Consider the following 24,922-nt stretch of genomic DNA (forward strand, 5'->3'; position numbering starts at 1 on the left):
TTGTGAAAGACAGTATGATGCTGAAGTTCACATTGAGTCCTTTTAGAAGTTTCCAAACAGACAGTTCATCTAAAAATAACTTCCTTTTCCAATTCTGAGAAAGAGAAAAATCTTGACCTGTGCACCTTTTGCTAAAGTAAAGACAAATTGTACTTGTGTTATATGCAGTTTCAGTCTCAGATATTTTTAGAGCAGTGCTTTGTGGTGTCAATGCAGAAGAGCCAAACCAAACCTATTCACAGCCCAATCAGAATAATGTTAATGAAGTCAACTTACTGAATGAAGAAAATGACTTTTTCTCTAACTTTTTAAGGTACATTTGCTAAAACTAATGGCATTCTTTACTTCTTTTTGGTACTTGGAATCACTTTATTGTTATAGAGCACGGAGCCTCTACAATGTTACTGTGGATAATTACAAGTTTGAGATGTTTATTTTACATATAAAATTGATGCTGGAGTCTTGATTGGTTTGACTTGATTTATAAATGCTGTTTCATTCATGCCTTGAGTATTTGTGGCAATGTTAGGGCTGGACGATATGGGCAAAAATGTTATCATGATAAAAAGTTTCATGTCTTTCGATATCAATAATTATCACGATATGTATCAAATTGTTAATTCTTTTGAGTTTAAGGGCTGATTTTTGCTCCTGAGTGAAAGTTGAAGAAACCTGATGGTTATTGTGGTTTTAAACTATTTTTTTTATAGCCATCACTTGAGGCCAAACAGTGGATTACTTCACAAATCTGAGGTAGAACATTTAAAACAATTATGATAAAATCTTTGTCAACAAATATGTCAATAATATAATAGTAAAATTAAGTAAAAGCTTTTATCAGTCCTTTTTCCTCAACAAAATAAAAATCTTAATAAAAAATTAGTCCTAATTAGTGTATTATTCAAGTGAATGAAATCCATGGAGCTCTATGGCTCAGAGAAAGAGAGATGTAAGGCAGTGATACACACACACAGTGCTTGTTAGTAGATACATTCATTGTTGTCCTTTTTTTTAAATCCCGTGGATCTGGACTGCATTGTGTTGTTCTTCAGGATGGCCTAAGTAAATCTGACATGGAGAAGCTGACTTTCTACGCCGTCTCGGCTCCAGAGAAGCTGGACAGGATTGGAGCTTATCTAGCCGAGAGGCTGAGCAGAGATGTGGTGCGACACCGCTATGGGTGAGTGACATTTGGCCTTGAGTTTTCCTTTTTTTGCACTTACTGCCCTGAAGATTGAGGCTTCCTGTTTACAGACAGAATCATTTTACTCACACATTTGCCAACACATGGCAAGACATTTATACAGCTTTCACCGTTTTTCATTACAGACTGAAACAATCAGACCAACTGTCAACTTAAACGTCACGAATGAGGATTCGCTCTGCAGTTAAAGCTCTAGCACCTGATTTGCTTTTTTGTTTCTCAGTGTCATTAATCAGTCAATCAGTAATCATATACATACTGCAGAAATCATGCAGCTTACTTGCCGCAGTGATGGCAGTTTTTCTGGTGTCCATAAATCCAGTCAGGGAGCATGTTAAAAGGAATACACAGATGTTTTAGCTGCGTTTTTCTGTCATCCATCTCATGCGTGTTTGACGAAACAGACGATTCTTTGTTAAACAACTGTCCACACAGGATGCGCACCGCAAACTGTTATGCTATGCTTGAAGTCTATTTTCTACTGTTTTATGCCCATAACTGCAGTGATTGTGTGTTGGGCTCTTAGCGTTGTCGAAACATGGTAAATGGCTACATTTATTCAAAGTGCTTTACAAGTTTTTTCCATTCTCTCTCTCTCTCACTCACTCACACTCACACACACACACACACACACACACACACACACACACACACACACACACACACACGCAGGTTGCCATTGGAAGCAATTTGTGGTTTAGTGTGTTGCCCAATAGACATGTGGACAGAGGTGAGGATCAAACCGCCACCCCTGTGATTTGTTGTCAATCCGCTCCACCTCCTCAGCCACAGCCATTCCACATCACAACATGTGTGTCCTACAGTCAGTAGTGTCCCTGAATGCATTCTGTGTAGACACAGACAGAGCACTAAAGGTGCTGCTGCTGCTCTGCTAACGTGCTGCCCATGCTACGCCTCCTGTGCAGACAGTGTCAGTGTCTGGTCAACGTGTTTAGTGTATAGTACCCCTTACTTGCCAATTGATGGCATAATAAGACAGTAGATGCCATGTCTAAGTAAGACATGTAATAATACCACTGGCCTGTAAATAAAGAGAACGGAAACCAAACTATTAATCTATTGTTAACAAGGGTTAAATGATATTTAACAACACAAAGTGACTTTGATTTAACTCATCAGAATGCGTTCTGTGATGTCAAGTCTTGTCCATTTACATTTACTTGAACCATTTAATGCTTTCTGCTTCTGGAAAATGAATTGAGAGACAACAATATCCCTCATGTGTTTCTAAAAGAAGACTGGCAGTACCAAATCAATACAATGATTCTAGAAATGGTGTTTAATTGGCTATGACTTTTATTCCCCAAAGCTGACCGTTGGAGAAAAAGCTCTCGCTCTCACTTTCGCTCTCGCATCTGTAATTGTCCTTGTGTTATGCTCCTCCTCAGACACTCACCATCTAACGAAGTCACTGTGTCACTGTCCGTATGCTTGTGTTTGTTATGTCACTCAGATATAAAAGCTGTCATTTGACTTGGCAAAGCTTTTGCCTCTCAGATGGCGCAAACTGATAAACCTGACTGCTTCTGAATTTCTGCTTCCATTAATTATTATCATTAAATGTACAGTACACAGGAAATGTTAACTTTGTTCACAATAAACAACACAGATAACAACCTACAGGATCATAATTAATATTGTACTTATCCACAGTAACATTGCAGAGGCTCCGTGCTCTATAACAATGAAGTGTTTCCAAGTACCAAAAAGAAATATTTTAACATCTACACCAAATATAACAGTAATAGAATAATCATTGGTAAACTTACCTTGTTGCGGTGAAAATATTACGGGTGCAAGTATCCGTGAAGGTATTGCTCTGTTTGCAGATTTTGGCAAAAGTCAATATTGTGAATCTGATATTATGATGAAAAGACTGTTACATATTCAACAGTTTTCAGATCTGCCTTAAAGGTGGTAAATATTTATTTCAATTTATGCTCCTGTCAGCAGTTAAATATATTATTTTTGAAGGTTGACACATGATGTTGGACTGACACCATTTTATACTCATAGTTGCACTTGTATAACAGATCATTTTTAAAACATACTTATTATTATACGTATTTATTTTTAAGAGTGAATAGCTTGTGAACATTTTTATGTCAGGGGAAAAAACATATCTACAGTAAAACTTGTGTTTATGAAATTCTCAAGTTTGTTAGCAGAAGCAGCCGTGGTGTGGTGAGCCTCTCTAGATAAACAATGGAGTTCATTACATGCAGAGCGCAAATGGCTATCCGGTGGCAGATAGTGAGTAGAGCTAGTCTGTAATTTATAGAAAAGATTCTTAATTTTAGTCATGATCACAGTGTTGGACAGAAGGTACCTAAAGACTTTGTGATTAAGCATGGAACTTCTTAATGATGATCTATTCTCCTACCTGTATGCAGGAATGTGGTGATAGCCATGGAGGCTCTGGACCAGTTGCTGATGGCCTGTCACTCTCAGAGCATCAAACCCTTTGTGGAGAGTTTCCTGCACATGGTGGCCAAGCTGCTGGAGTCCAGAGAACCAGACCTGCAGGTCCTGGGAACCAACTCGGTAAGACCAGATCATCATGATGACGGACTTTTTTTATTGCACAGGAGGTTTTATTGGGGTTTTCTCTTTTATGCAAAGCTTGAAACTAGTTGTTTTGTAAGGGACATTCTGTCTATTCCTCATTATTTTATTTACATGGTTAATTTACAACAGTTGGTGACTGCTAGGTAACAGGCTCCCAATGTGGTGCCATAAGGGTGAAAAGGAAGGAAGGCGAAAAATCAGAAGAAGCTGCAGAAGTTTTTTTTTTTTAATAAAGATGATACTTTCCTGCAGATGGTTTAGCAACACATTAATGATATAATATGTAGATTTATTAACGTTATCAGAATCACCTTATAAACAGAGTACAGGAAACATGGAAAGCTTTAAATGGTGATGGCACAGTGTCAAATTATATGATACATCAATAAATACTATTGCTGGTTGGTTGTTAGTGTACTGGAGTGTAAACAGATTAAAAAGCTTTAAACTTTTCAAGTTGGTAAAACAAGCAGAAGTTTTATTTTTTCCTTCACGTCCAATTATTTGATAAACTACTACTTAAAACTTAATTTATTTTAAGGATTTCTGCAGACATAACTATCACAATATGTACATGCATAGGGAGAATTGGAAATGTGGTGAGGAAAAGTAAATGTTGCTTGGGGAAAATAGACAAGATATAAATAGAAGATTTACATAAATTCAATTGTTATTTATTTAATCAACCAATTATAGGTTAAGGAGAAAAAAACCCCTGCTTGCTTTGTTTCCCCATCGTAAAAAAGTTTCACCCTTTTATAATTGTTTTCACACTTTATTTGAAACATACTTTTGACTTGTCTGATAAACTTTTTCATTTTGTCAGCGTCGGGCTCAGACTTTAGGGTATGCAAAAAGTTAAACTTCTGAAAACCCCCTTACACTGCAGCATCGGTTTAGTTACAAGATGTCAGGGTAAAGAGCTGCTTCACTAAATAAATATGTGTCCGCTGATTGTGATAAAGTCCCTCTGCTCTTATTACCTGAAGGTTGATTTTCCATTTAAGTATAATCATTTCATCTCTTTAATATGCTGAGTGAAACCCTTTTCCATAATTCTGTAGTGCTCCTGCTTTCTATTCAAATTTTTATACATTTTATGTTTTATACTGTTTATACTGTCCTGTGTGATAGTCTACCTTCCTCCAAATGTGAGCACACCATCTGCAGAATAGCCTCTTGTACACAAAGCAGGTGAAAAGTGAAATGATTATTTGTGCTGGTTGTTTATTTCAAATGTTGCCCTGAGAGAGAATCCTCCTATCTGCTGTGGAGATTAAACAACATTTTACTTAAAGCCACAATTCACACATACACGCACACGAACATGCAACAAACGGAACACAAACATCACTCAGCTGCAGCCCAGAGGTTGATGTTGGTGGTTAAATACCTAATTTAACTTTTACTCTGGCAGTGGAAATGGCCTTATACCATATCCTGTGAAAGGCTCTAATTATTATTATCCTTTATTAGCCGCCGGCAAATGTCAGCTCCATTTCTCCTTCCAAGTCTTCTGAAGGTGAACCCAAAGTTTTTATTTTCTTCTTCCCCCTTCTTGCCTCCTATTCTGAGTCTTTTGTCCTTGCCATTATTGGCAGTTCATCTGAGCAGGAAACAGAGCTGAAGGTTTAGATGCGAAAGCCTTTGCATTATTTATGTGTGGTATTTAGACTCTGACAGAGGGGGAGAGCGGATGCAGAGACAGGTAGGTGAGTTGGGAGGCTGGAGGGTGGAGAATATTTTGACAGTGGTACATGCTGCCTTTAGACGAGAGCCGTGTTAATTAAATTTTCCTCATGGCACAGGCTACAAAGCCGAGACTCTCAGTTTAATGTCAGTGTGGTAGAAGAAAACGAAGAACTTGTGTTTGTTCTGTTGGGTAATTATCAGTTTAATGAGTCTGTTTGAGATGTCTGCAGAACCACATCAACACCGAGCTCAACAAATTACAGCAATTTTGTTGAAAGACTGTTTGAAACCGGCCGGCCGCTTTCAGTTGAGCCTCAGCACTGACTAATTGGCTATAAACTTCACACATTTGGGTTTTGAGGATACGCCTCTGCAGAGCTGCTTACAGTGGGCTGAAGAATAGAATCAACTTCACATGTTCTATTATGTACATTACATGCTGTCAAAGGTGAAAGGTCACAGCACCGTAAATGATAATTCCAGCCAATTACGACTTGGGTCTATTTTTGGTAGTTTTGTCCATCAGTTCTGTCAGAAATAATAACTTTGTACTCACCAAGATAACAGCAGTTCTGGGAACATGGTACTATCACTATAAACAAAGTCCTTTTAGGCAAGTCCTGCCACTCGGCAGCCATCTTGGCAACGCCTCCGGGCAGCTATTTCGGACTAACAAGACCAGGCTCCTATCTAAATGAATAGGGAGAGAGCCAGAACTGCACTTTCACAGGTCACCGGGACATAAAAACTACATGAATAGAATCAGTATTAAAATCTGATAATACTTGCTGAAACATTTTGACAACTTTGCCCCAAAATAAGGTATAAAACGCGTTTTTCCCGACCGGTTATACTTCTACTGCGCATTTGCCACCACTTCTGCGCATGCGCAGTACAAGTAATACGGACCCTTACGTCAGTGGAACCACATAATTGGCTGAAATATGATTCCCGCTTTGGCTGTTGAAAGCAAACAATTGGCTTTCTAGCGGAAGGGGCGGGATAACCGCCATCTTTGCCGTTATAGGCTTTCCCCATAGAGTTGTATTGAGGTCTATTGTCTCTGCTATAAAGGAGTCAGACAGCTTGGAAACAAACTGCTTTATTTGGTCAAACCGAAACCTGAAATGTTAGTGGTAATCCCTAGTTACACAGGAAAACTGTGTCAGTACAATTACAGTAAGTACAGAAGGTCAAAGTGTATCTGTGGAGTGGGTCTGAACACTGTGATGGATATTCATACCGACCCTTTGGTTAATCATTTTACAGATTGTCTAACCTGTTGGTCTGATTATCTGACTGCTTGTGTTTCTTGGCTGGTCAAGAGCTATTAAAATATATTTCTCACCAAATTTGGAAGATAAAATGCTAAATGGAAGAAATGAGTGGTGGCTATACTTGTCTTGATCCAAGGAGTAGAGTTTAGTAAAGTATTTTTAAAATGATCTCATGATCTGTTCTTCAGCTTAGAAACACAGAGGTTTGTTGTTGTTGTTTTATGTTATGATCATTGGTTTCAGTTAGTTCTTCTCGGTTCTACTTAAAGGGGCCATGTGTAGTTTCCAGTGGCCTCTAGAGGTGAGCTTTCAGAACTACTACCTTTTCTGAGCATGCTCGAACTAATGAGGGAACACTAATGTTAGTTTATGAAACAAGAAATTCCCTGAGCACAGCAACAACAACCAGGTGCTGGTAGGTAGCAGGTTAAGTCCATGAAAAATCAAACTTTACTACCTTTATTGTGAGCAACACGTTTCGCCCATTGTTTCTTCAGGCTCACATAGTGAAAAAAGAAAAAACAAATACTAATGAGGTAACACTAGTGTTAGTTTACCTGTCCAATTGAAAGCCAACTCTGAATCGGATTTAATACCCAAAACAAAGTGGAAGTCTCTCCGTGATGCAAACGCCTTTCCGGTGTTGACCGTGTGTTTGCCCGACGTCAGTCTGGTTCTCGTTTGGCCTGACGTGCTAGTTTTGTTTTTTTATCCTTACGTGGAGGTTGTACTGGGAGCCGGTTGTTTTTTGGTGTTAGTGGCTGCAGTGTTGTTGCTGTGTGTACGGTTCAGAAACGGTAGGCAAGAGGCTCGGGAGCGTGCATGCAGAAAATCCGACCTGAATCCTTCACATAAGAAGCAGAATAGCGGCTGTTCCAAGGGACAGAGAGAGCGGGGGTGTGGCTAATTTTTATGTCAGGTTACAACATTTACAAATGGGTAGTAAAAAAGTGATTCATTTCATTAAAAACTACATACAGCCCTTTAGTGTTCTTTCTGTCAACTTAGGCTTAATCCCATTTTCCCCCCTTGCCCCTACCCCTCAGTTTTGCACGTTCACGTCTAGAGGTAGATTGTCTCAATTAGGGGTCGACCAGTAATCAGGCTGGCCAATTATCAGCGCCGATATTCAGCATTTTTCAATAATCTACATCGGTCATTTCAAAAAGAGATAGCCGATATAATTAATTAATAAAAAATGTGCTACTTTGGCTCTGATGCAGCCACTTTTCCCAGTCTGTTCTCACCACTCTGTGTGCTGGAGTAATGTCCCGCCCACAGCACTAGCTGATAGTTTACAAGTCACGAGAATAGCCTATCAACACTGACTATTGGCCAGAAGTAGCCAATTGAACGAGCGAGCCACCACGCTGCACCCCCTCCCCTCCCATCTCAGCAGAGCTCCGCGTGCACACACTGAGCTAGTTAGCGTAGATCATACACCAGGTGACCATAACTACGGGCGTTAGTGATGTGCGGATCGATCGAAATAATAATGACTCTGTGTGTGATGTGTGTGCAAAGACAGTGAAATATATTTGCAAATTTGCTAAACATCTGAGATCAAGTAATGACCAGATGAGAGAGAGTGAAATTCGGGGGGGGGTGCCGGGGGCGTGGCCACTGGTAGGCCTACTGTCAATGAACATTACCACACGTGAAAATCTAAACACAACGCTAAAATTATTTATCTTTGTTCATGAAGTCGCCTGTTTGTCATTAGGAAAAACACAACTGTGGATACTGTATGTAACACAACAATGTTTATTTTAGTCATGTCATCAGTGCAGTGTCACATCTGTGCAACACGCGTCAGATCTTTTCGCTGTGCCGTGGCTGCCTGAAGTTACACTTTCCCTGTCCTCGCGACTGTAACTTCCACTAACCACAAGAAAACAAAATGGGGGGGGGAAAGCATGACGAGTGTTACTTTGTAGCAATAACAACGCTGTTGACACAATGTACAGATAACCTGCAAATAATAGGATGATGTTATGAAGCGGCAGTTCTTAGCAAAGACATATTATTATTTATTATAATTAAAGAATATGACAGTAGTTTGATGTCTTGTCATTATGCAGCTATTATTTTGAATTGTTAAGACTACAGCCTTCTTCCTTATTTCTCTCATAAATACAGAAACGGGAGGGGGGGAGGTCACATTAAACTAGAAATAAAATATGTAAAAAGTATTGGTATCGGCAATACCAGCCTGGGTATTACTTGGTAGTTAATTAAGTGGTATTGCACATCACTAACGGGCGTTACTGTAAGCAAGTGCAGCAAAAACAGCAATACTAGTACCAGTAAAATGCTGATACTGCATCAGTACAACAAACAGGAACGTGTACCAAGCGATATTTTAATCTGCTCTGTCTCATCCACTGCAGCTTTGTTTTGGTTTTACACAAGCACATGTGCTAGCTCGGCTAATAGCGTGTTTGTTATAAACAAGCTAAACCTGTTTAGCTGAGATGCTACGTACCTTACATGCGGGAGGAGGGAGAGGGACATGAGGGAGGAATGAAGGGGACTGTCTGGGCTCTTGTTTCTAAACTTGACTCAGTATTTTTATGACAGGAATATTTTATTTAACATGTTCCATTTGTTTCCAGTGAGAGAGTGATTTTATAAAGTGACTTTGCTGCTGTAAACTTTACTTTTGTTGCTGCTCTGAAAACCAATTACTGTTCTGAATTTCTTTTTTTAAATAACATATTTTTAAAAGGCAATTATATAGTAATGAAAAACCAATAAGAGTATAGGTAAAGAACAGAACCAATAAATAGTCAATCAACAAATGTATCAATAAAATCCTAACAATATAAAATAAATACAATATAATTTGTAGCCGGTAAAGACAAATTTATGATAATTTGTCACTCATAGTTAACAAATCCATCTCTGGGATGGATCTCTGGTTCATTTAATTGCCCATTTATAAAGATTAAACAGGACAATTACATTTTTAACAAAGTTTTGTTTTGGAGTTGAAATTTTGACACAAAGATTAAAATTTTTACAGCAAATGTATATCGGTTCCACATATCTGTCTAATTGGTTACTAATAATTGGGATTGGGATTGGCCTGGAAAAAAAACATATCGGTCGATCCCTATTCCGATTGTTGTTGAGATAGAGGGGTAGGGTGAAGGGGGAGGGCTACATAGCCCTCGAAATGGAGATTTTTCAGAGTCACACTCCAAACGGAAGGTTACGAGAAAGTTCCCAGAGTAAACAAAACAAAATATTTTTTTGTATTATTTATACTAACCATGGTTATTCTTAGTTTAATGTTATTTCAAAGTAATATGGGGATTTTCTTCAAAACAATCATTAAAAAAATCAGTAGTTCAGCTGCTAGCATGTGAAGCTGTGTCTTTGATTTTTAATTGGTGACTTGTTAGATCGCTTGATGTGTGATATAACGTTACCATACGAGAGAGATTACCACAGCAGAGGACGGCATATTGGAGTTGTTGTCATGGAGAAATCCTGTTAAAAACTTGTCGTCAGAGCCATCGTCGACTACTGATGACGTATCGGGTTCCTGAAGGGTTGGTCCATTTCTTAGGGGAATATTTCAATCCCTTCGAGTGTCACTCTGTTTAAAGGGCCACGGGGTACACTTGATAACAAGTGGTAGGGGCAAGGGGTGAAATGGGATTGAACCCAAGTATGGTTGAGGCTCTAAATACCATACCCATGAGCCTCAGTCACTGTTTCTATGGAGCAGTCAGAAGTGGGAATCAGAGCTGCAGGGAATTCAGAATGCAACAGATGGGAACAATGCATGTTGCCATAGTGAATTTTTAAACAATCATCTGAAAGAAAACTGATTTGTGTAATCATTAGCTTCAGCTGGCTGTTTCTTACTGAAATTCACCATTGGATTCACTGCTGACTTCTGTCGAGTTTTTTGTCCACAGGCTTGTACCTTTTTGACTTTTTATAAAAAATCAAAAATACTGATATTTTCATATCCATCCAGTACTTGAAGAGCTCCAACTGTCTGTCACCTCTCATTACCTATGACAAAATTGAAAACTGTGTGTTTTGATCCTCAATGTAAAGTGCTTTATGAAGGGCCACATAGTGGCGCTGTGCGTTTCAGAATAACGTCCTAAGTGAATTATGTTCCTTGCCTTCTAATCTAATGTTCCACTAAATGTCACTGAAAGCTCTGTAGTAACTTTTGAGATATTCTGCTGACGAGACGAAACAGGCGAAAAGAAAACCTCATGGGTGGAGGTAATGAATCATTCTGTAAATAGGTTACACAAAGGTTTTCCAGTCGATCTAAGAATGACATTCATTGCACCGTGTATGTGTGTGTGTGTGTGTTTAACTTCAGTATACGTGTGTGTGTCACCAGAGTGTTCCTCTCCTGCCAGGCATTCACTGTTTCCAAATGTATCTGACAGTTAACTTTGTCACAAGAAATTGGCAGACTGTGACGGTTAGAAGTGTCTCTTCCTCCACTCCATCTCAATAGAAGAGACACTCATCAGTCTGCACTCAGGCACATGAACCACTGAATCAGACACAGGGGAGTTTATATGTCTGGTATATATAGCCTCTGGAGCCAGATATGCCTGCATACAGGCCAGAGTTTGCCTATTTGTGTGTTGACTCTTCTTCTCATTTTCTTCTTCTTTTTTTTTCAGAGAGAGAGAGAGAGAGAAATTATTTCTGTAACAGGACACAGTGCATCAATTTAACATTGGTCACAAAGTCTTCAAACGTTCTTCAAAAATACATTAATGATGTAATAAACACTCATTGGTACTGCTTCTCTTATCTCTGTGGGGAAATTAACCGATCACTCTGTGAGGCCCTGTGAGCACAGCTCAATCACTTTGAAGTCTACAGATTTAAAGCAAGAGATAAGTGATAAACATTTTCTTGCCACTTCTTATATGGAATTGTTTTATTAATAATTATAAAACCATTTAATGGCACCTTTCACAGCACTCAAGGTCACCTTACATCATACAAGATCAGTAATAAAAACATAGAATAAAGAACAAAGCATCTGTAATAAAACATCTGTTATGACAAGTGAACAACTGTTTGTGTCCGTCCGGTGAAGTCCAATAATCCCTCTCCTTTTAGCTCTGGTTTGGTCTCCTCCATCTCCTGAAAAAAATATCCGGCTCTTTAACTCTTAGATGTTCTCCAGCAGCTAGTCTCTCACTGTCTGCCTGCTGCGTGCTGCGGGGCAGGTGCTGTACCGTGGCTTTATCACAGCTTGTTTGCTGAAAACAAGGTGAGGAGATTTTTGATTGTGTTCAGCACAAACGACAACTGAGGGGAAAAAAACTCCCAGTCTAACAGTTACCAGGCTGGGAAGGTCTTCATCATCATTACCTGAGTCAAGACTCAGGAGGCAGCAACAGAAGACACCTACACTTTTCTGTGATAAACTGCAGATGCCATGATTTCTGGTTGGTGCCTCCAAACTGCTGTTACCTTCCTGTGTACTTTCTCTTGACAAACTCACCCACTGATGAGAGGGAGGTGCAGAAATATCACACATAGGTACAGGTAATTAAGCAATGACAAGTAGAGGAATCAACAGGGCCTCAGATTACGCTTGTACACTGTTCATATAGGCGTGTGTTATTCTGCACTTATTACTTAAAATCAAAATGAACGCCAAGGGAAAACTTTTATAAAATATCTTGAAGCTACAGTATCCAACTTCTTGTTTTGAGTCAGCAAACTGTTTGCCTCCTCCCCCTCATCCTGTCAAGCTGATGCACCAACAGGGACAGCAGTAAACCAGCGGCCCATGCCTGAAAAGCTAGCCTAGTTGGTGAACACCACTGATAATGGGAAATGAGATGTAATTATTTTCTTGCACAAATGTATGGTGACTATTGCATTGATAATTGAGTTAAAGTTGCAGAAACAAGCTGCTGTTTTAATTAAAATTAAAAGAAGTACAACTGTTATTCAGTGCAGCAATTTCAAAGATGTGTCCCTAAAAGAAGAGTCTGAGTGTTATGGACATGTAAAATAAAAGAAAGAAAAAGATTTTAATGAAAACTGTCAGTTATTGAAACTCAGAAGTTCTAATTCACGCCCCAAATATCCAAGCTGGCCAATCACTGGGCAGTATAGGACTTACTCTAACTGTGGTCCTACGCTTTTATGGCGGTGCTCCATTTACTCGTATGCAAAAGGCGTTGTTATCCAGCTTTTTGTTGCTGACTTTTTTCAAGTTAGCGTATGGTCAAAGCTGTTCCTGGAGAGGTTGAAATGAGAAGTACGATTTATTCACTTTCCAAAACCTAAAACAAATCCAGAAAAATGTAGGCTGTGGATTGTTCCTAAAGTGATGTTAGTTGGCTAAAGAGAGACCAGGGTTCAATTCCCCACTGTGACCCATCCCTGAGCAAGACACTTAAGCCCTAGTTGCTCCAGAGGCGTGCGACCTCTGACGTGTATAGCAATTGTAAGTCACTTTGGATAAAAGCATCAAATGTAAACATCATGGAACTGACATACCATGAACCTCAATCACCATTGTTTCCTCCTTCATATATAAATCTCACGCATGCAAAAGACTGCGAAAAAACAGCAGAATTCCAACATGCACGTTGAGTTAACACGCAATCACAAGGAGCTTACATCCAATTACAAGGACGCATGCAAGTGACAAATACTAGCAAATAACAGCACAAATGGGCGGACTTATGTGAAAAGAGATGTTTTTTAAATGTTAAAGCATGTAAACATTTTCCCTAAATACAAGTATGAACCTGAAAATGAGCTTTCTATGGCACCTTGATATGGACACATGCATAAATAAGTGAAATGCAGTCACATGCCAAGGTTATTTAATTAAAAAACCCAGGTCCACCTTGCTAGCTTGTTCACTCGTACTGTTGTGTTGACAGGTAACTGTAATAAGTAGTGGTCCTCCTCCACAGAGAGGAGCTGTGACTAAGAGCTGGATTCTGATGGCGACACGTTTTTGCCCGTAAAAGGAATATCGGATCATCGTAAGGAGCCTCTCCAATCCCTCCTCTAGGCTTAATGAAGACATTTTACAACTGCCATTCAAACCTGCTGTGCTAAAGAGCGATGGATAATGATCAACTTTACAAAAGTGGCTCTCTGCCAATGACTGTGTAAATGCATTTTACTCTTTACCACTTGTTAAGTAATCAGTAACCATGGATAAGTAAAACCAATCCATTCACAAGGCTTTTTAATGACACATTTTTTTAAATTGAGGTCTTTAGAACTGCCTGAGGGAAGCAAAACAAATTGTGCTGGTGTTTATATCACCCTTTCATTTTCTCATTGTTGAAAGTTCTTACTACTTTGCCACGAGGCATCAGTGAGGCATGAAGCCTGTCTCTTTTTGATTAGTCTTATTTACATGATGAAACCTCAACTCGAAACAGAATTACCCCCTCTTCACTTAAAGCACTTGTCGTCTCATTGGGAAGGCTTCAGTCTTCAATTAAAGTGAAATGGAAATACCAGAAATGGTCAAATAGACATACCTTTTTTTACATTATTTTCTCAAGAATGATGGAAAACAGCCCTGCATTTAAACTGTGCAAGGGGCTGCATTGGTTGGAGCCAGGTTCAGCTGTACGAGCCTTACGAACAACTAGCAACTTAACAAATGTTCCACAGCAGAGCAGAAACTAAATGGACACTGAGTGGCAGTTACCCTGTAAAAGCATTTTGTGGTATTTCAATAATTTTCATTCAAGCTTCACACATGTGGATCATATCTTGCCTCCATATTAAAAGCAATATTTTGTAGGGAGAAGGACCGCATAATAACACCATATCAATGCACAAAGGTTGCAGGAAAGGTTTTTCTAAGTTTTTAAAAAAAAAAATTTAGCAAAAAATGAAAACCCACAATTGGCTGCGTGCTTAGATTAACTTCAAGACATATTTAACAGGCTGAATGAATATAGTTTTGTACAGGTGAAGTCACAAATGTGCAGCTTGGGATGCTATTAGTAGTCCTTTAGGCATGTCAACCTATATAAGTGCTAAAACAAGACTACTGCAATGCTAGCAGCTATGGGAGACTATGAAAGCACGCTAGCTATAGTCCACATGCTAATATGCTCACAATGACAATGCTAACATGCTGTTACCATGTTAACATCTTAGTTTAGCATGTTAGCATGATACAATTTGCTAATTAGCACTGAACAGAAAGTAGAGCTGAGGCTGACGGTAGCATCAAAATATTAAACAAATTATAATTTTGAGCTGATGGTGGTGCTATATATAAAGGGAAAAGAGGGTCACCAGTTATTACAATTCATGACATTTGGTCCAGGCATTCATGTTGCCCTCGGGGTAAATTTTTAGATATTTCAGCTATCCCTAGAGCCATGCTCTTTAATATCTTTGCAAGGATGTGATGTATATGATTTGTATGACCAAATGAAACCAAACTAAATTCAATCAGGGGCCCTCACACACTCCAGTTGTCACCGGAGTTCCCCCTCAGGACCTTATCAACACAACTCTGTAATTAATCCTCTTTCTATATGTGTCTAACACCTGGATTTAACACAGTAACACATTTGGGAAGCTGAGGGGAAGCTGCTCTTGTGTAAGCCAGCTGCCGGTGTACCTCCTTCCATCTGAGCCATTACCCCCAGGAAAGGTTAGGCACCAAATGGGAGGAAATTACCAAGTAGAACGGCTAGGTTTTTGTCACCAATGTCAACCTGTACGGAGGCAATTTGTTGCAGTGGACAATGATAGGGTAGTGAGAAGCACAGCTGACTGTGAGGAGAGAGGAAGCCTCTCCTGAGGACACTCTTTGCTTGTTTGGAGGGAGGAAATTATAGGATGGACAAAAGGGGATGGCTCTTATGGTTATTATCATTATCACTATCGCTTCAAGACGGTATTTTTAGTCTCAGTCACTGGAAACGTTCTGTATGTCATTGTATCCTGGTTGCAGAGCTCGAGTAAAAGTGTGAGTGTGTCTGTTTTTGTCTCTCCATTGTTAAGAGGTGAAAAATTACATAATTAGTAGCAACATTGCCATTTTCAGTATTGATTTGAGGTAGTTGAACATCAATGCAGGCTGTTGGCGCTTCCATGTTGGTTTCAGAAATGAAAAACTGTCCTCAATCCACCTCTGAGTATCTGCCCATACTTGTTTTTCTTTAATATTTGTCAAGCTGAATCATTTGTCTAATTCTCACAATACCATAAATTGATAAAATGTTTAGAAGATAACATTATTTAATTTTTTGTAAAACATTCGCTACCTTCTTAAAGCTATAAACTCTGAGTTTCAAAGGAAATTTAAAAAGTTGCTTGAACAAATGTAGGAGAGCAGTTTCATTATTACAGTTGATTACAATGATCCTGGAATTGTTTATGCTTAGGCTGGGTCTTTTTTTATTAGAAGTTTCAGGCAGGTTTGGATTCATAATACTACCACTTGGAGTGGCAGAAGATGCCAAATTCAATTTATCCATTACTTTTAGCTATACATATCTTTTGTATTTACTCCTCTGCTTGTGTGCTAACCTTTTTTACACACTTTAATCACCACATCTACAACTGACTCAGGTTGCTGGGAACCATGCCCTGTGCAGTCAGCCTATTATAGTTGCTAGCTAATTGGTTATCATGCAAATAAATATACTAAGGATCAGCCTCAAACCAATTTGTCTTCAATCTTGTGTGTTTGTTTTCCTCCTAAACACGAATATGTGGATGTATAGATTTTTAACAACCATTATTTTAAATAAGATAAGCTTCTCCACAATCTTTCCACTGGCAACTGCAGAACTGCCGCTCATTTGGAATCCCTTCTCCAGATCCATAAATACCTTGTTTGACTCTGTTGTGTTTTTCTGTCTGGGGCTAGTTCTGTTTTCATGCCTCTTAATTGCTTTCTGGGGTTGACCAGTGCTTGTGATTGTAGTAACCATCATGTCTGATCTTCAGGCTCTAAGGCCCTATGACAAATGACACTAATGAATGTGTTTCCCTCATCTTCTTGTCCTCTCTCTAGTTTGTGAAGTTTGCCAATATTGAGGAGGACACGCCGTCCTACCATCGCCGCTATGACTTTTTTGTGTCCCAGTTCAGCGCCATGTGCCACTCTACTCATGAAGATACTGAGACCAGAACCAGGTAAGAAGATACCCTTCTCACAGAGACATGTCTCCTTCGAAATAATTTTAATTAATAATTTTTTAATCTAGTAATAAATTAAAACAAAACACAAAAGGTTTAAATTGCTTTTCAACACTGATGATGATGATGGTGATGATAATAATATTAAAAAAGTAGCTAAGAACTTTCTGTGCAGCAGATGCTGGTGATTCTTAAGAGTTTTAAGACATTGAGTTGGCATTTCTTGCATGGTCTTAAACTGCTTTGGCAGTATATGTTTCTACTCCTCTATATTAATGTTTTTAGGTTTTTATCATGTTTTCCTGCATTCCATGTGGGCTCAATTTTTTGTACATACAGTCCCCTCCAACAGTATTGGAACGGTAAGGCAAATTCCTTTGTTTTTGTTGTTCACTGAAGACATTTGGGTTTAAGATCAAAAGATGAGTATGAGACAAGAGTTCAGAATTTCATTTCCTGGTATTCACATCTAGATGTGTTAAACAACTCAGGACCTACCACCCTTTGTTTGAACCCACCCATTTTTCAAGTGAGCAAAACTATTGGAACATGTGACTGACAGATGTTTCTTGTTGCCCAGGTGTTGCCTTTTAGGTTGATTGTCCAAACATTAAATAGCTAAAAAAGTTTTCATCCTTGGTTCAAACCTATAAAGACTGCATTTCCTGTTTAAAGAGGATAAACCAACATGAAGACCAGAGAGCTGTCTGTGGGAGAAAAGCACGCCATTGTCAAGCTGAGAAAAGAAGGAAAATCGAGCAGAGCCATTGGACAAACATTGGGCATAGCAAGCACAACAATTTGGTATGTCCTGAAAAAGATAGAAACTACTGGTGTACTGAGCAACAGACGTCCAACAGGTCGGCCAAGGAAAACAACAGTAGATGATGACAGAAATATGGTGAGAGCTGTGAAGAAAACCCACAAAACATCAGGAAGTGACATCACCAACGACCTCCACAGTGAAGGTATCACAATCCACTGTTGGAAGAAGACTCAGAGAGCAGAAATATAGAGGCCACACCACAAGATGCAAACCACTCATCAGCAGGAAGAATCGGAAGGCCAGACTGAAATTTGCAAAGAAGTACAGAGATGAGACGCAAAAGTTCTGGAACACAATCTTATGGACTGATGAGACCAAGATTAATCTCTAGCAAAGTGATGGAAAGGCCAAAGTGTGGAGAAAGAAAGGAACTGCTTATGATCCGAATACATAGCCGATACAAGCTCATCTGTGAAGCATGGTGGAGGTCATGTCATGGCTTGGGCGTGCATGGCTGCTTCTGGAACAGGCTCATTAATATTTATTGATGATGGAACTGATGATGGTAGCAGCAGAATGAATTCAGAAGTGAACAGAAACATTTTGTCTGCCAATTTACGGAGAAATGCATTGAAACTAATAGGGAGGACGTTTATCATGCAGCAGGACAATGACCCAAAGCACACTGCCAACAAAACAAAGGACTTTATCAGGGAAAAAGGGGAAGGTTTTAGACTGGCCAAGTCAATCAGCTGACCTTAACCCAATAGAGCTGCATTTCACCTCCTTAAGAGAAGACTGAGGGGAGAAACACCCCGAAACAAACAAGAACTGAAAGAAGAAGAAGCCTGGAATAGCATCACAAATGAAGAATGCAACAGTTTGGTGATGTTGATGGGTCGCAGGCTTGAGGCAGTTATTGCAAGCGCGGGTTCTGCCACCAAACATTAAATGTTGTTTACTTTAAGATTATTTGTTCCTTTACTTTTATCTCCTTATAATGTCTTATTGTGTAATCAAGCAAAAGGAAAGAGAAATTCTGGTTTATTACTGTTGTTTTGGCGTTATCCTGTTGGTAATAAAAATATTGTATTCAAGTTAATAGCATTACATCAGGGACTGCAGCAACAAAGGCTGACATCTTGATACCAGGGAAGTGACAAATATTTTGAGGTGTAGGGTCTCAAGTGGGGAAAAAGGGCACTTTTTATAATTATATATTTAAATTTTAAACACAAATAACTTTAACTGGGGAAGTTCTGTTGTGATATGCTTTAGTTGGTTTGTTTATCCTATTCATCTGCAATGTCTTGTATGTAAATTAGTACATTTTAATTAGTTAATGCCTAATTTGAATATCAAAGTTATTAGACATTTTACAGTATTCACCTGTAGTGTCTCCATTAAGTACAGTACATTAGCCTGTATGGCCATGATATATTGCCTTTAGCTAGCTAACTTATTACATTAGCTAGTAGCTTATGAGTCATGCATGTTTACAAGACAGAAGTCAACTGTATTGGTCTTTTGGCTAATTAGCTGTAAACTGGAGACTCTGGTAGCTTCGTCTGTTGTTCATCACCACTCATCTCCTCACAAGCCAAGAAAAGCACAGCTGCCAAATTGCTGCACAACAGACCATATATTTACCCTCGAGACTTGATCAAGAATAAGACATAAAGAAAAGAAAGGTTTCTTTGATTCCATCTGGCATGGCTAGGCTACTTGAAAGTGGCGTTGGGGGGGGGGGGGGGCGACATATGATTTGATTAAGAAGATGTATACAAAAGCAAATACACTTGCCTGAGAATGCTGTGGTCTAATACAAACGGTGATATGTCCTAAGTTGTTTAACACATCTAGATGTGAATACCAGGAAACTCTTGTCTCATACTCATCTTTTGATCTTAAACCCAAATGTCTTCAGTGAACAACAAAAACAAAGGAATTTGCCTTACCGTTCCAATACTTTTGGAGGGGACTGTATACTACCACTTGAAAAATGGTTCTCATTTTCAAGTGGTAGCATTCAAACATTCAAATATGTCGCATTAAAATCCAATATCCAAACTGATTAGACTGCACTGATTGTATATCTTCAAGACTTTAAATTTTACATGGCACATAACATTTTGTAACTTACTGAAAACTGAGGTTTTAATATTTAGACGCTATCTTCAATAGATGTTGTAGCTTAGTGCCACAATCCAACTTTTCCAACTCAGAATTATCTAGATAATTAGACACTTTCTGCTATCGCCACAATTCAAAACAAGATGATATATGGATTACTGATTAAATCCGGAGGGAGGTTGCATCATTCATGAAGAGCAGTAAGTGTAGACTGATTGTACAGATTATTTCATTATCTTTGTTTAAAAAAAAAACTAATCTAAATTTGGTTCCCAAAGTGAGATGGCCTGCGACACAATGATGAATTGTTTAATTTCACTCTTTAGCTCCCTGCAGCAGTTGTTAGTGCTGTTCACATTCATATGAAAGCAGTTGATTGATTATTGATACTGCAAATAGTTTCTCTGATTAGTTCTCTTCATGTGGTGAAATAAGCTTGAGTCAGAGAAACCAGCTGCTTCAGTTAGTCTTTGGATAATATGAAAACATGCATGCACATTAATTCCATTGATTTACCCCTTTTTAAAAACTGATGGTGTAGCTGTTTACTGTTGCATCTTCATTCTTCTGAAGGCATACTATCTGCATCCACTATTCCACCTTTCAGAAACAACCTCCTCTTTTAATGCAGTGATGGATCGTACCAACAACATATATCTAGCTGTGGGAGGGCCTGTAATAGCATCCTCACCAGCGCGTGTCTCATCCCACCTGAATCCAGAATTAAAAATATCTCCTTCTGATCCATATTTCATGGCCTTCCCCTCCCACTACGACCACACAGCTCACTAACACCACCGCCTTTCTGCTCTCCCCCGGATTGAAATACAATCCTTTGAAAGATTCATGATGTAATGAAGAGAATGGCTTATCTTAACAGATCTAAACTTGAAGTGATTTACAGAGAAACTGGCTTATCTCCCTATAATGTCTTATTGTGTAATCAAGCAAAAGGAAAGAGAAATTCTGGTTTATTACTGTTGTTTTGGCGTTATCCTGTTGGTAATAAAAATATTGTATTCAAGTTAATAGCATTACATCAGGGACTGCAGCAACAAAGGCTGACATCTTGATACCAGGGAATTGACAAAAATTTTGGGGTGTAGGGTCTCAAGTGGGGAAAAAGGGCACTTTTTATAATTATATATTTAAATTTTAAACACAAATATTGTGTTAAATATATTAACACAACTCTGTCTACCTTCCCTCACGCAATTGTTTTGTAACAAAATAATCAGTTCACACAGACCATGGTTTTCTTTAGTAGTCACTAGGTTTATCACAAGAGCAGGCAACAGCAAAGGAAACTATGCCACAATATGCATGTTTTCTATCCTACTAGTTTCAAATATATTTAGAATAAATGACTGCACCAAGGAGAGGGACATTAAAATACACACCATACACACAATAACTGATGGTGACAAGGACTTATAGTTACACAGTTGAGGGAGGGCTGTCTGTATCACTTAAAAATCTATTGGATATAGATGAGGAGCCTACAAATAAAAATAAAGTAGTTACTGTTTAAGGCAGGACAGTGTAGTGGTCAGTTTTGAGATTTTGGTCTATTTTGCATCCTTGTCGTCTTTTACTGTAAAACTTCCAAAATACGCCTTTAGATGGTGTTTGTTTGAAGCCTACTACCCTCCGTCTGTTTGCACCTGTAGATTTCTTTTACATATTTGAACTGAAAATTTCAGGGGAAAAGACTTTTGATGTAAATCTTTAACTGGGGAAGTTCTGTTGTGATATGCTTTAGTTGGTTTGTTTATCCTATTCATCTGCAATGTCTTATCAAATGTATGCAAATTAGTACATTTTAATTAGTTAATGCCTAATTTGAATATCAAAGTTATTAGACACAAATTTTACTGTATTCACCTGTAGTGTCTCCATTAAGTACAGTACATTAGCCTGTATGGCCATGATATATTGCCTTTAGCTAGCTAACTTATTACATTAGCTAGTAGCTTATGAGTCATGCATGTTTACAAGACAGAAGTCAACTGTATTGGTCTTTTGGCTAATTAGCTGTAAACTGGAGACTCTGGTAGCTTCGTCTGTTGTTCATCACCACTCATCTCCTCACAAGCCAAGAAAAGCACAGCTGGGGTAGGAGCTGAGAGGGGCTGCTGCCTGTCTGTCTGTGGTGCTGCTCTGTGAGAGAAAGAAAAGCACAACAAGAACCAGCTCTATGAAAATGAGGAATCTAACAAGTTCTGGGAGAAATGGAACAACCTAAACAAAAGTAGTAAGCAGTAACAGAACAAGAATTAATAGATGTCATCCAATCCCTGAATGGAAAATAGGCTCCTCAACTAAATGGTTAAATACTTAAATACGAAAACTATTCAATACTATTTTATCAACTGGAACTTTTCCTGACATCTGGAACAAAGGTTTAATAACCCCAATTCATAAATCCAGAGATAAATATGATCCAAATAACCACTGGGAAATATGTGTGAAAAATATTCTGCGACATCATTAATAAACGACTTGTCAACTTTCTTGATGACCACAATATTCTGCACAAATACCAGATTGGTTTCCTGCCAAATTGCTGCACAACAGACCATATATTTACCCTCGAGACTTGATCAAGAATAGAAAGGCCTGTTTCTTTGATTCCATCTGGCATGGCTAGGCTACTTGAAAGTGCCGTTGGGGGGGGGGAAACATATGATTTGATTAAGAAGATGTATACAAAAGCAAATACACTTGCCCTTACAGGGATTAATAAAGTTGTATTAGATTAAATTTAATGCAACCAGGTGTATTCCTCTTTGGCGAAAATGCAGAAAATAAATGAGCTCTCTATTAAAAGCCAAGCAATATCCAATGGGAGCAAGTCAGATTTTTAAAGATCTAGAGCTAAATTATACCCTTAAATAGTACAAAAACAATTTCCTCCACATGCATTATCATTCACCTGAAATATGAAGCTGTTTAAAATCAGAAGCAGCAGAGAAAAGGGAAACATCGGGCAAACAGTTTTTCATTGTTTTGAAGACAGAGAAACTGTCTGTCAGATTGTTAGGCTGGTAAAAATAGCTCTGTGGTGGCAGTGCGGCTCAGGTGAGGCTGTGACACCACACTTTACAAGACGCCCTCTCCCGCTAAGACACCCACCCTCTGTCTCTAATACATATCAGCAGTGTATTAAATCCAAACCTAAAGACTTTTCTCTCTCATTCATTATGGAAATAACTTCCCTCTTCCAGTATCACTGCAACAGCTGAGACCTGTGTTAGTGCAGAGCTGTGTGCGCTTATTTGTGCATAGAAATGCACCTTTATCTCATTTGTATGTGTTGGTGTGTGTGCATGCTGGTGTTGGTTGGAGGTGTGTGGTACGGTGAGAGCCAGGGGATGCTGGGATTATTTTCAAGTTGGCTTGATACCTTGCTGCTGCCCTGCTGTAAACAGTATGACTTCTCACTTTGCTTTTTTTCAGTGTTTCATTATTCCATAATGCAGCGCCTCGCTGTAGGTGGAGAGGAATTCCCAAATAGAATTTCTTTGGTGGTTATTGGATTAGACCTAAGGCGAGGTCACCTGCCCAGCTTTTCATATATTTGCTCAGAATCTTGTTTGTGTCGGAAACAGAGAGGGTAGTCAGAAATAGTAATGTTAAAGTCAGACTCTCTGGGCTCAGATTGGTCCTGAGACCAATCCTGCCCTGCAGACTCTGTGAGGCTTTTCTGTCTGGCAGATTAGAGACACTGGAGGGTGTGTGAGGCTTGTATGTTTGTGTGTGGTCTTAGTTTCAATATCATTTCCAGCACTAACGCATACTACGTGTAATTAGATTGAGTTATCTTTCCTCAGAAAGCAGATAAGAGTTTGAAGTTGACGTTGAAAGACAGAGAATGAGCCAACCCTACAGCTTTAGTAATATGAGAAACTCTCAAACTACATTGAGTTGTAAAGTAGAGACATGGGCACAAGGGAAAAGCTTGATTTACTGAACTACTACTAAACTACTTATGTGAAGGGAACTATGTTCAGGTCGTTTATCTCATGTCAAACAAGTTTCCAGTTATTTTATTGGACATATTAGCAGCATGGCTCCATGAATGCTGATGTCAGTTGGTAGTTTGGTCCAACAACTTGTCCAGAGAGAAATATCTGGACAACTATTAGATGGACGGCCATGAAATTTGGCATCAAAGGTCACCAGAGGATAAATCCTAATGATTTTGGTGGTTCCCTGACTTTTCATTGAGACAAAACCTCCACAAGTACATGCTTACATTGTCATGTCATCCTAATTGCACACATTTTAACATGGCAGGATGCTAAACTTTACATGCTGTACATTAGCACGCTATAACACAAACCAACAGAGGCAGCGGTAGACCAGCAACACCCATGTTCTGTTTTTTTGTCTATGGGGTTTGGTGGCTTTGACGAGAGTTATATAGCAACAGTTTCTGGTTAAACAAAAATGTTAATAAAAGGTTAATAAAAAAGGTCTCTCTGTAGGGATACGTTGCATGATGTCATCAGACACTTGTAATAATCTGAGCCTGTCGGTGACAACAGACATGTATTTTGATGGGGCACAATTGCCAAAAAGGATTACGTTGCAGCCCTGATTCACTGCTACCGACTGCAGCACACCAGGTTGAAAAATACCAAACATACCCTCTAGTTAAGTTTAGTCAACTAAAACTACTTAATTAGCATTTGAGAAACATTGTGGTCATGGTTTGAAGGAACCAATTTTGACACATAAGGAGAAGACAGGACACAAATCCCAGTCTCGGTTGTCAGTTTGTGTGCACAACAATCCAAACTAGCCACTTCCCAAATACATTTTAGAGACAGTATAACAATACACTACTTCATGTCAAAATACAGCAATTGAACAAATTACCTGTGGTGCCTGAGGATAGCCACACTTACATGAGACCAGGACATCAAGAAAAATAAACCTGTTCCAATTAGTACAGTCTCCTTTTGTGTTTTTTCTTGTATCAGTGAATGACATTTCTATTATGAAGGCATGGGTTCAACAACACCCAACCTGCAGGGGCTCCTAAGACACCATAACTCAAACAAACCAGAACCAGAGTTGCTTATACAACTTTCATAATCATGT

General features: G+C 38.9%; 1 protein-coding gene across 2 annotated transcripts in view; it reads left to right on the top strand.

Annotated features, from left to right (window-relative positions):
* efr3a (EFR3 homolog A (S. cerevisiae)) overlaps positions 1-24,922 on the top strand; it is a 171,573-nt gene that overhangs the window by 70,464 nt on the left and 76,187 nt on the right. For both annotated transcript variants that reach the window (XM_038717238.1, XM_038717237.1), the window contains 3 exons: positions 1,053-1,180; positions 3,619-3,769; positions 16,790-16,911. In XM_038717238.1, the coding sequence (XP_038573166.1) occupies positions 1,053-1,180; positions 3,619-3,769; positions 16,790-16,911 (401 nt within the window). The remainder of the gene's footprint in view (positions 1-1,052; positions 1,181-3,618; positions 3,770-16,789; positions 16,912-24,922) is intronic.

This window comes from Micropterus salmoides, unplaced genomic scaffold (genome assembly GCF_014851395.1).
Source record: "Micropterus salmoides isolate LMB-PRFRI ecotype aquatic unplaced genomic scaffold, ASM1485139v1 Ms_hic_scaffold_14, whole genome shotgun sequence".
Classification (NCBI taxonomy): Eukaryota; Metazoa; Chordata; class Actinopteri; order Centrarchiformes; family Centrarchidae; genus Micropterus; species Micropterus salmoides.